Below are 13,449 nucleotides of genomic sequence, written 5' to 3' on the forward strand. Positions count from 1 at the left end.
ATATCTTAGCACTGACTACACACTTTATACATCTGTAAACATTAGAAAACACTAAAGCTTGTTTTCTCACGGAGATATTACATTCCCTGCAGTCCTAAACTGCATCATTTTTAGATCCCCTTAAATGAATGACTCAAATACTTGTTGACAATTTGAGTGATTCCATTTTATCCTCATTACTCTTAGCATTTATAAATACAACTTTTATTTATTATAATACATCATTTATTATTTACAAATACATCTAAGCATCCCACTGCATTTCCTCTCAAAATCTCTTCATCTAGTACTACTTCCTTTGCGAAAGTGATTATGCTGCCAATTACTTCTAAATTGAAAAGATAAGTGTCTACGTTAGACTAAAAGTACAATGGTTTAGCAACTATACTATAATTGGTGAAATACTAGCCATTCTACTCTCCTCCCTCTAAAAGCCTCTCCTCCCTCCAAAACCTGGGTAAAACTCCTAAAATAACAGAAAAAAAAATACAAGCACTCAGAGTAAACACAATGGAACAAGTCTCAAGGACAATTATCTATCTGTATCTACCTTTGTAAACTGACCTATGTGCTTTGAATTGAGAGAAAAAGTGTTTGTCGAATCCCATCTCCAAAAGGTCACCTTCACTTCCTTTAATTAACAAAGTTCTCCTATACAGCATGACTAGATTTATACAAAATGACTTTCTGGTTTCCTGTAGCATGAGAAGTTTTATTAAAAATTCTCTTTGAATCAACTGAAGAAGCTTACCTTGCATCAGAAGCAAAGTAATACTCCACCGCTTTCTCTTCAACGGGGAAAAGGCAAGTTGTGCTGTCCACACGAGAGAGATTGCAGCTTCCTTTCTTATCTTTGCCTAGAGCACAGAGTTAACAGAATTGGCAAACATGTAGAAAACCACGGCCAGTATATAAATACACATAACTTTCTACAAAAATCAACAGAAAACCATAGCAAGACAAAATAATTTCAGCAACTTTTAAATGCCAGGTAAATCACCTTATTTCCATGCAATAAGTCAAGAACAACAGAGAAAAAGTGTAGTGAAATGGCAACTATCAAAGATGGCGTGGCAGATAACAGTGCTACATTATTAATATTTTTAATATAACACTTCTTTTCCAAGTAAAAGGCAGATAATTCATTAATATCACTAACTTTTGTTCAATCCAAACTATGTATAATCTAATCACAATTTAACTATATAAAATGTGATGGAATTAATACAAATTTGTATTTAATATAAGTTTAATATAAGTTTGTATACCTAAACTTATCATAAAAATTACATTTAAAATATCAAAATTGTGCAATGAAAAATAAAATGCAGACTACTGGCATAGCAATTTTTATCATCTCACAACAAAATTTCTCTAGATTTTAACAGTAAATCGGTATAACAAATCAAGATGTAGTCTACACTAATTATAATTCAAAAAAAAAACTAAGATACTTATAACTCTTTAACCACGCTATATCATATGTGGCACCTACCAATTAGGAGTGAAAATATTATAAACCCGTAACCTCTCCTTTCTTAAAATTGAGTTTTCTAACATTTCTTATAAGTCAAGATAAAGTATGGTCCTTTTGCAACGATAACATCCTTTCAATTGTAGCACTTTAGAATCCTGGCATCTCTACTTAATTCATCAAGTCACTAATAAAGATTTTTTTTTCCTTTTTGCTCATTCACAACTAAAGTCAACACTGGAAAGCATACTGAAGTTTGACAAATTAGCCAAACATAGAAAAAAAAATCTATTAATTGAAGACAAAAAAGCATCTTTCTCCAAGATTAGGACATAGACTTTATTTATAATCTACGGACAAAATGGCCAGAGAATACCATAAATACACTTGTAAAAACTCATATTGTGTCAATCCTTTAAAATGCATGTCTATAAAGACTTGGAAATAACTATTCTTAGAAACATACATCTAAAGTTCTCCACAATCCATTATTATTTGGTGTGGTTTCGGCATGAAAATAAAATAGCTCTTCCCATCCAAATTCAACAGCAAAAAAGATAACACATTTAAAAATATAAGTATAAGGTAACATCCTAGAAAAGATAATACTCGAGAAAGATAAAATAGATGAGTGTTTGCCAGGAGCTCGGAATGGGGACGAGGGTTGACAACAAAGTAGCAGCTGGAGGGAACTTTTTAGGGGATGGAATTTTTCTGAATCTTAATTGTGGTGGAGGTTACACAACTGCCTGTGTTTGAAAGAACTCGATAAATTGTACATCAAATAAAGTGAACTTTTTCCCATCCTCTAGTTTTCTTCCTGGAATATAGATGTGGTGTATGGAGCTCTGGTTGCCACCTTGGAACATGAGGATAAACAACACACTCTTGGGATGACAGCATGATGGATTGGAAGGAGCCTGGATTCCTAAAGGTTTTGTGGAGCTGCCATACCAATCCTGCACTGCCTTTGTGACAGAGGAATAAACTTTTGTCTTTTAAGAATGAACTTTACTGTACATAAAAAGTGAATTAAAAACTAGGTAAAAGGATAGCCCAGCATCTACATTTTTTAAATCAATACAACCAGCTTTGGTTGTAAAACGCCCTAATGGAACTGCATTTCACTACATTCTTTCTCCAAATATATGTTATTTCATTCTTCAAGTGACAAGGGGTATTTACTTACAGTATTTAGAAGAATATGAGGTATCATTGCCAATTTAAACAAAAAGGATATTACTACTTGACATTTATAACTCTCACAATCTATAAAATGTCTTTCCATATATTGATTATCTCATCTGGTTTGATTTAAGTGGAATACAATTATTATCATCCACTTTACTTGGTCACCTGGAGAAAATACAATAGTAAAAGCCTGAAAGCCAGTCTAGGGTTCTCCCCTCTACATAGCCTCTTCAGTAAGAGGCCAGACTTTTTAAATTAAACTCTGCTGAGCTGCACACACTATGTACCTACTAGGAGCTAGAGAGATAAATGTCACTAAAACACAAACTCTGATCTCAAAGAGATCTGTCTTATGATAAATTTTTCTTCCAACTTCCTAAGACCTTAATCAATGTTTTTCTAAAAGCAGCCTAACATAATGTACAAAGTAACATATAGGTAATGTATACACGAGCAGAATTATTAACAGAAATCTGGAATTCTGAATCTAAAATCTGTACTCTCACTGGTAGACTTGTTTTTCTCTTGAAAAGGGAGTGAGGGGGATGAGAAAGATAAAAAATTCTAACATCTCAGGATTGAAGGTTATTTAAAAAAGTAACTTTCTGCTACAGATAAAATAGTGAAAGTAGCCACTATCTAAAAATGAATAGGTTTAGAATACTTTGCTAATTTTTTCTTTCAAGAAACCAAGAATTATACATTAATAATACGGGTTCCTATTTCCTGAATTTACCACTCCCTGTCTTACATAGAAAGCTTTTAGTAATAAGTAAATGGAAAGAGCATATTGTGGGGGTTTTGTCTAATTATATCAATAAAATGATCCAGAGTTTGCATAACTGAAAGCTCTATAAAAAAATAAACTTCAAACATAAACAAAAAAAGAACAATAATTCCAAATTCAAAGAAAGCCAATCAAGATATTGAATGTAAATCTAAAAGTAAAATACCATGCATAAAATAAAACATTTAAACCTATGTCAGTTAAAAGTTAGGCTGAATTATTCAAACTACCACTGAGTTCAATCTGTAATAGCCTACCAAACAATGTTCTTTCCCTAATCTTAGCATCTTATTTATAATAATGTATCCTACCTGATTTTAATTTAAAGCAAAGGAAAAAAACTTTACAATTTCAATTACTTTTTCAAATCTCAGGAACTTTAAAGAAACAAATTACTAAAAGCAGTTTTCTAAATGCCAAAAGCAGACAGACAAAATATACTCTGCAAATTAGAAAAATGTCAAAATATGTTTCCCCATAAAATAAGCACATTTTTAGAGGCGCAGCACATTCATTCACTCCAAGAACAAAGAATTAGTAAAGAACGAACAAAAGAGGATAAGATTCCTCCCCATCCATGCAGAGTGCATTTCCCACCTCTTTCTCCCTGTGATCCCCACCGTGTGAATTTTGATCCAATCTGAGTCCTAGCTACGGATATACAACAGAAAAAAATTCTGCTCATCAGAGAAATCACAAAACAAATCTTTTTCATATCTAGACAGAACTATATGTAAGAGTGAACCTGACCAGAGGCATTTATTTCAATTTAAGGAAAACAATTCTTTGTGTCTACTGCAATTTATACATTTTCCCCATGGTATGATATAGGAAGTGTTTTTACCTGTTCTGTAGAGTATTGGAATGTGATCAGTAGACAGTTTGTGTTCACTTCGTACACCAATCAACAGAGGGCTGCCTCGTCTATTAGCACCAAATTAAACAGAATTAAACCATTTTTACAAATACTGCATTAATGATATAAAATTTAAATTGATGACAGAACACTCTTCAAATAAAAGTTCAAATTCTCCCTCCAAGCTCAACTTCAGATATTAACAAAATGACATAAACAGAATTTTAAAAAAATATTCAATAACAGAGGTTGGCAAACTATGACCAACAAGGCAGGTTTGTCTATTTTTACTGGAACACAGCCATGCCCTTTCTTTTACATATTTTCCACAGCTTTTACACTAAAAAAGTAAAACCGGGTAGTTGCTACAGAGGCCACATGGCCCAGATCGAAAATATTTACGATCTGTCCAGTTACAGAAAAGATTTGCCAATCCCTATTCTATAACAATACGCTTGAAAATTTTTTCCCTTTTCATGTTAAATGCAAACTTTCTTTCGATATATGAACAATATAGGAACATTTAGTGCCTTTTACTTAGTCACCCTGCCTTCAGAGGTAACTGTCTCTTATCACATCACGGGACTCTTCACTGTTCTAAACCAGACTTCATGATTAGGCTTAACTATCCTAGGAAAAGCAGTGCTGGTACAATTACCTAGGACTCTGTCTAGCATACTTCAAAAAAATATGGATAAAGTTAATGTTTTGAGCCTTAAAGTAGAGAATATGCAATATGCAAATTCACAAAGTAATGGTGGTGCCCCACTACAAACAAAAGGCCAGTTATAAATGCCAAAATGTATTTGATTTATTAAGGGATTCTGTTAAATGGAAAAGTGGTAAAACAACTGACAAGAAAGAGTATATAAAAATACGCTCACATGACTATCTCTAAGAAAGGGCAAAGCCTTTATAGTGAAGGGTCATTTATAGTGTACAGAGAATAAACTTATAATTCAAAAATTTCAAAGTACATATAATCATTAGTCATTACTAAATCTATATATACCTTGTGCCAACTGCTTGGCCAGGAAAATGAACACTTTTAAATACAAGGGCAAAAGCACCTTCCTAGGGAGGGAAAAAAAAAATGCATTAGTAATATATATTATAATCAATTATCAAATGTGAAATGCCTAAAACATACTGCCTTTAGCACAGGAATTTTTTGGTTACACAACTGCTCTTTTGCACTAGTGTATAAACGAGTATAAGTTTTAGATAGACACTTCCTCCTGAGTTTTGGTGTATCCAAGACCCACTTTTTAACCAAGTCTACTCTTGAAATAGGTTCAATAGATAATAGGCCCCAAACAGACCATTTTAAAAGTCACCATTGTACACGGTACCAACCTTTCTCAACAGATACATCATACCTTCTGTTCTATCTGTTAGTAAGGGGAGGACAGAATTGGGAAAGGTCCCAAGTCAGATCAAAACTCATTTTCTGGCCCAGTAATTTTTTACCAGTTAACTTACACTCTTTTTGACCTTGATATTGCAGATAAATATAAACAATCGTAATTATTAACATGCACAACATACCACCTCCTCAACCCAACCTCCTCAGGTACAGGGACTAAAGAAATCAAGAATGAATAGAGGAGGAACATGAGGTAGGAGAGGGAAGGAACCACCATAGAACACAAACTGGTTTATACTATGAGTAGAAACAAGAAAAGGCTGGGAAGGCACACTACTCTCCCTTGAGTAAAGGAATGAAGCAGGGCTCTATTTTCTCCATCTTCCTGTCTCTTCCTTTACTGCAGACATCATATGATTGGGTGGAAGTGGGACGTGAGGGTCGGACCTTCACAGAAAAGTAAAGGGCTTTTAAATGGGAAAGCTAGAGTTATGAGTGGGAAAGGGGGTGGAAATCACTATGCATTTAGACTTTTGTAGATCTTTGATTATCCTTCATTTTTAATTAGGGCAACTGGTATGGAATCAAAAAGAATACCACTTTTCTCTGGGGCTGGGAAATAATATTCTATAGTGGCACAGAACCATGGAGAAGTCCCCATAAGGAAAAATATGGAGTTCATTATACGGGCTCAGAGACACGCAGATGTTATCCCAGAATAAAAAATGTGCGTTTCACTGAAGCTCCCCTTGTGCTAAGTTATTGACTGGAATAAGTAGGAAGCAAGAAAGTGATGAGTCCTCGACTGTGTGGACTGTGTGCATATTGTGTGTGGCATGTATGGGTGTGCGTGTGTGTGTGTATGTGTGTATACATAGTTTTGGGACAAACTGTTTGATTTTTAGATTACTTTTAATTCCCATGACACTAAACTACAGTGAAAGAAATAAAATGTTTAGTGTGTATGGGAAAGGAAAGGTCAATCAGTCAAACAACACTCTCAAGTATTCAAATTGAATAGTTACATATATATGAAACAAAAGTCAAAACTATTTAAAAATGAGCACAGTTCCTGCTTCTCAAACTTAACTTTAAGAGTTATTGTGATTAATGTTGGCAATAATTATCTTTAAAAGTATGATTTAATACCAATTGTTGGATAACTCTCTCCACCAAGGTAGTAAAACTGGTATCTTGACTTTCCCGATTATCATACATGTACTTAACGAGCTTGGCAATTGTCTCTGTGTCTGTTTCAGATTCAAAGTCATAGCCTTTGCTTTCCTGTAATTAGAAGGAAAAAAAATTGATACATTTGAGGAAGTACACAACATGTCCAAATCTCTACAGAACTTTTTCCCCAACTCTCAATAACCAATTTCTAATCTTTTTTTACCACACTACCCCATTACCCACTGTTCAAAATTAAGGTCACTATTTAATTATAGTGAACCCAAAACAGTGAGGTAGTCTGTGTAACTGAACATACATTTATAATTACATAAATCTATATATGCCACAATGAATTAAATACATTTTAAATAATTAAAATATAATGAAATACATAATACTCACAAAACACAAATTCCATAAAGAATATGATGATTCTTTATTTAATAATGATATTATACTGTCCAATACAATAGCCATTAGGTATATGTGGCCATTTAAATTTAAATTGATTAATGTGAAATAAAATTTCAAGTTTAGTTCCTCAGTCATACTAGCTCAATAACCATATATGGAGAGTATGGAGAGTGATTACTACATTGGAAAGTACAGCTATAGATATCCATCACTGCAGAGAGTTCAATTGGAGGAAGGAAGGAAGGAAGGAAGGAAGGAAGGAAGGAAGGAAGGAAGGAAGGAAGGAAGGAAGGAAGGAAGGAAGGAAATTGTCAAAGATCGGTGTCTTTTTAGGTCACTTTACTTACCAAAAACTTTTTCAAGTCTTTGTAGTTGGTGATGATTCCATTGTGAATAACAATAAATTCTAAAAGAAATAAAGGTATTGATGACAAAATATTACAGGTCTAGTAAACATTATAATCATTACTGTTACGAGATTTTTCTCAAGTCAAAAATGTGTCACATGCTATACTTCAAGGTATAATCGAGTATTATTGACTTTTCATTATCTGATTATCCTGAGGTAGATCAACAGCACAATTTATGTGGCTTAGGGAAGCACGCAATGCCAGGCAGATGGGTATAGTGGGGAAATACAATAAACTAGTGTCTAGAGACATCAATTTCAGTTGTGGCTAAACTAGTAACCCAATGTCACCATGTGAAAGGAGCAAGTTCCCTGGGTCTGTTTTCTCATTTACAAAATGAGAGAGTTCAACTAAATAACTATTATTCTCACTTCTTTGTTCATTCGTTTTATGCACACGACATTCCTAAGTTTAAAGAGAAAAACTTTCAAACTAAAACAACCCTATTTACACTAAATGTGTTTAAGAACCACAGCTTAAAAAGTTAGAGTTAAGAAGTACAAATTGGCAGGCACAAAATAGTCATGGGGATGTAAAGTACAGCATAGGGAATATAGTCACTAATATAGTAATAAAAATGTATGGTGTCAAGGAGGCTAGTGGAGCGATCGCTTCATAAGTTATACAAACGTCTAACCACTATGCTGTACACCTGAAACTAATATAATATTGAATAACAACTGTAATTGGGGAAAAAGAACTAAAGTTAAAGAAGTTAATAAGAAAAACCAGTTATTCAGTTCTATAATTAAATTTATTTATCTGAGGTCCAGATAAATAAATCCTGGAATGTCAGATAAATAAATGTTAAAATAGCATTCCAAGATTAAATATATATGATAGAGGGATATTTTCATCTTTTTTGATTAAATAATTTTGGAAAATGTAAGAATGGATAATCAAGAGTTGACAATATTATTTGTAGCTACTGATAGTATACATAAAGACTACTAATATGAATTTATTATTTAAAGTTCATATAAGTGAGAAGAGAAGTTACCACTAAACTCAATTTTGTATTACATTATAAAAATGTTTTTAAAATACTTAACAATCTGACATTTTGTTCTGACATTAAATGAGCTTAGACTGAATGCATTCATTACAAACCAAATAACAAAAATTTTCACTAGATCTTTAAGAAAAAAAAGATGATACCACAAAATAATACTACAAAAGTAAATCTTTTAAAAAAATGTTTGGGGGCAGCTGTTTGGCTCAGTTGGTTAGAGCGCTGTGCTCATAACACCAAGGTCAAGTGGTTCAATTCCCACATGGGCCAGTGAGCTGTGCCCTCCACAACTAGATTGAAAACAACGACTTGACTTGAGCTGATGGGTCCTGGAAAAACACACTTTTCCCCAATATTCCCCAATAAAAAAAAATATTATATATATATGTTTAATGCTAGAACATAAGAGAACTATAAATAGCTGATAGCTAACATAAAGCCTTAAATTTAAAGCCAAATTCTCAAAATATAATCTAGCTATAAGTTTTCAGGAATCTTTTATAAAGACCTTGTCAGAATTAAGAGTTTGCGCTATTGTTAGCATTCCAGTCCAATTCAATAATAATTCTGTGAAGCTCAGAAACCTAAAAAGGTAGCTTCTGAATTAAACTGTAAAATCTTATCTCAAAAAGGATACATACATACATACACAAACATATACATATGCTATATACTTGTAAGTATTTGCTTATTTTTAAAAACAGTAGACACTAAAAAAATTTGTTCAATTATTGTCTCCAGGGAGAGAAGGTATAAGGAAACTGAGATAGAAAGTAGACTTATTTTAATACGCTTTTTTTTAACGGTGTGACCTCAGAACTATGCAAATATTTTAAATAGTTGTAAATAAAATTGGTTTTTAAAGAAAAATCAATCCCTAACACTCAAAATAAAGTAAAACATATTATAATAATGCTGTATCCAGCTGGTAGCACAACCACATACAGAAGGATTATTTATTAATTTGATTGTACAGCCCTAGAGAAAGATACCGTAAGGACAAAAAAACGAATAAGAAAAATTAACAAACAACAGTAAATATACTGCTATGCTAGTGTTGGTTATTATTCTGTTTTATGTATATCATGTGATAGACAAATAAGTATGTTGCTAGTGTTAAGACCTATGTTTTTAGGTGTGATTGAAAGGAGATACACAGATCAATGAGGCTAAGTAAAAACCTTATAGCCCTGGATTTGAATTGGAAGTGTTAGTTTAAAATTATGTTGTGTTTTACCTTTAAATTTAAATGTGCGCATGTGCACACAGAGGTACATGTATTTTCTAGCTCTGCCCACTGAAAAGGTCTAAGTGCGATGACCTGGCTTATAGTCTTTAAGTATCATTTCCACTAAAAGGAACTAGGGCTGCCTTAGAGAAATGGTTGATTCCAGATCTGGGGCAGGAGTAGATGAGCATAGGACATCTTGGTCTACCAGAAAATAATGCAAACTTTTGAGCCTACTAGGGTCACATCAAAAGGACTCGGGAACCAACCTGAATAAGCTCCCAATGGCCAAAAATGGGAAAAGCTGTGCATCAATATGGATAATTACTTCAGCGTTTGAAACAGATGAAATATTTTAAATCCTTGAGTTTATAATAACAATTTGAAAAGGAACTCATTGTTCATTTTAGAACATTTGAACCACTTCATTTTGGAAGAATGGTAAATAAAGAGGAAATAAAGCAAACATTTATCCTGCCTTTCCTATATACCCTGTACTTCAGGGTAACCACACAGTTGATTTAGAGAAGGTTCTCTTTATACAAGTATTTGAGACAATAAATGAAGGAATGATAGCATTAGACTACCACCAGAGGGTGGGAAGAAGAGACACGGAGAGTTCATCAGTTATCAGAGGCACAGGCAGAAACCAACAGACTGCTCACATTCCTGAACGTATGCTGAAACTTTGACTCAACTTCTAGAGGGTTATTTCAGCTCTTATCCACAGAGAATAGCCAACCACCAGACACCACTGCATCCTGCTTATGCATGAACTTTCCAGGCTGTTGGCCACAACCAATCCAAAAGCAACAAACATTTCTTCCTTACCATACACCTATCCCAGAACTAGCCCCGCTTCACCTATTCCCGCCTTCCTTATCTATAGCCAATGTAAATTCTTCCAAATCAACTTACATCTTTTTTCTCCAAACTCACTGATAAAAGAGCCACGTCAATCTCAGGATGGAAGACATGTTTGTCTTCTCCTAGTCTAGCCCTGCTGCCAGCGGTTTAGACTGTACATTTTAGGACCTGGTCCTTTTTCTGGCTAGCAGATGGCTCAATAAAGCCTTTTTCAGAAAACTTTCAACCTTGAAGGTTACTGTTTAACAACTGTATACCTCCAGATGTAAACAAACACCATACCAATTTATAATAAATAGAAGGGACAGAGAGACAAGTTAAATGACCCATGTAAGCAATTAACAAGATCTAAACTGTAGAAAACTCTATAGGATAAACAATAGCGTAAACTGCAAGGAAAAGGAAAGAAAAGGAGAAGTCTCTTAAGAGACTTCAGAGACACATCAATCTACTGAGTCCTTACCTTTTAGAAATACACATTTAATATTTACAAATTAAATGCTATAATAACTAGTTACCTGTGATACAGTTATCTATATGATATCTACTGGTTTCCAAAATAATCTGGAGGGGTATAGATAAACATGACTTATCATGTATTGATGTATGTTGAAGCTGGATTCAACAGGTTCTGTATATTCTCTACTTCCGAACATGTTTGAAATTTTCCACATTAAAATCATGAAAACATAAGTGCTTCCATTCTTCTCCCATTACTGGCCCTCTACAATCATTCCACAGCATGCACAATCTGTCCGTACCATTATTTTTATCAGAGCGCTGGGGATGGCTATTGACAGGATTGGGTTCGCCATGTGTTGCCCAACGGGTATGAGCTATTCCAAGATGTACATCAAATTCTATATCCAAATCCATATCCTGTTGTTCTGAAGAAGATAAAATGAAAAATTCCAATATTAAATCATGCTGTAGAGATAACGCTATAAGCTATATTTAAATATAATTATTACAGTGCTGCTCACCTGGAATATACAATTATTGAAACTGAAGATCAGGCATATTCAAAATAGTAATTAAAAGACTTAGAAGAAAAAATTAGACATATAAAAGTAAATTTATTTTCTCAATGACACACAACCTTATGACAACAATTTCTTTGGTCCCCAGTAAACGTATCACACAATATAAACTGCAATTATGGAGAGCATCCAAAGTCAAAGAATAGGTCCCTGTGAAGAGAGCAATGCTATAAAAATATGGGGTTATAGACTAATGCTCCTTGATCTTGTAAAGCAGCTATCCTAATTCCTTTTCCCTATGAGCCATCTCTTCTTTCTTAAAAAAAAAAAAAAAAAAGACGGTTGTAGTTATTTAATAGTAATGTCCTCCTTCTAATTTCCTAAACACAGAATTCATCTGGCTAAGATAAAGCTAATCAGATAACAAAGCTTATCAGAATTAGGTCTAAATTAAGAACAAACTTCTGAATAGGAAATTCCAAGCACTTTATCAGTCTTTGTGGTTTTTATACTGGCTAACCAGAGGTCATTCTAAAACACAAATCTGATCAAGGAATTAAAATCCTTGGATAGACTTCCATTGCTTAAAAAAGTGGCTTGCATCGGTGCCTACAGGACTCATTCTAAACCCAATCACAAGGCTTTGCCAAAAGATCCTCAAATTCTAACATACAGCCAGAGAACCATTTTCTCAAGATAAAGCCCTACCACCTTTTCACAGCATACAGGTACTTCACTATCTGTTCCCCATCTACCTTTCCATCCTCATCTCCCACACCTCTCCAATTATCCCGCAAAGCTCTCAACACACCTTTTACCAATACCAGCCAATATTTACTGAGAATTTCGTGCTAGGTTCTACCACTGTGACCCACGCCACCATCATCGCTCACCTGAACCACTTTACTTCAACAGAATTTTAACGGGTTTCCCTGAGTCCAATCTCCCATCTGTACAATCTAGTCTTTGCACACCAACCAAAGTGATCCTTTCAAAACGAAAGTTAGATCATGTCACTCCCCTACACAAAATTTTCTAACGGCTTCCCATGACACACACAGTAAAATCCTTCGTCCTTCAGTTCCTACGTGACCTAGCCCTCAGCCACCTCTCCAGCTTCATCTCCCGCCACTCTCCCCCTCACTTATGGCACTCTAGCCCCACTGACTTTCAGCTGTAAGCAGACCAAGCCCATACAGGGTCTTGGCACTTGGTGTTCCCTCTACCTAGAATTCCCTCGTTCAGACAATCACATGGTCTGTGTTCAAATGTCACCTCTACCATACTTTTTCTCCATAGCACTAATTACTACCGAACATTATCCATTTATTATCTGGCCCTCTCTAAAACAGTAAGTTCCATCAGGGCAGGGGGTTTGCCTATCTGGTTCTCTGTTTTGTCCCCAGGGCCTAGACCAATGGCTGGTATATAACAGGTACTCAACAAATATTCATTTGGTTATTGAATCCTCACAATATTCTGTGAGGTGGGTACTACTGTCTCCATTTTACAGAAAAAGAAACTGTGGCTCAAAGAGGTCACAGAATCTGCCTGCCATAGGTCATAGTGAATAGGAAATAGAGACAGGATCTGAACCCAAATCTGGTTGATTCCAGAGCCTAAGATTAAAACCACAATGGTAAACTCTGCTGTACTATTACATTTGTGACATGTTGCCAACCTGGTTTCCA

General features: G+C 34.5%; 1 protein-coding gene across 2 annotated transcripts in view; it reads right to left on the reverse strand.

The window, feature by feature from the left end:
- GFPT1 (glutamine--fructose-6-phosphate transaminase 1) overlaps positions 1-13,449 on the reverse strand; it is a 51,217-nt gene that overhangs the window by 19,292 nt on the left and 18,476 nt on the right. Inside the window, exons 4-10 of one of the 2 annotated variants that reach the window (XM_019718397.2) lie at positions 11,540-11,665; positions 7,609-7,667; positions 6,824-6,958; positions 5,321-5,382; positions 4,297-4,376; positions 4,050-4,103; positions 752-857 (exon numbers count right to left, since the gene is read on the reverse strand). In XM_019718397.2, coding sequence (XP_019573956.1) covers positions 752-857; positions 4,050-4,103; positions 4,297-4,376; positions 5,321-5,382; positions 6,824-6,958; positions 7,609-7,667; positions 11,540-11,665 — 622 coding nt within the window. The remainder of the gene's footprint in view (positions 1-751; positions 858-4,049; positions 4,104-4,296; positions 4,377-5,320; positions 5,383-6,823; positions 6,959-7,608; positions 7,668-11,539; positions 11,666-13,449) is intronic. The other variant, XM_019718399.2, reaches the window with a different exon arrangement.

The sequence above is a fragment of the Rhinolophus sinicus genome, linkage group LG05 (assembly GCF_036562045.2).
Source record: "Rhinolophus sinicus isolate RSC01 linkage group LG05, ASM3656204v1, whole genome shotgun sequence".
In the NCBI taxonomy this organism is placed as follows: Eukaryota; Metazoa; Chordata; class Mammalia; order Chiroptera; family Rhinolophidae; genus Rhinolophus; species Rhinolophus sinicus.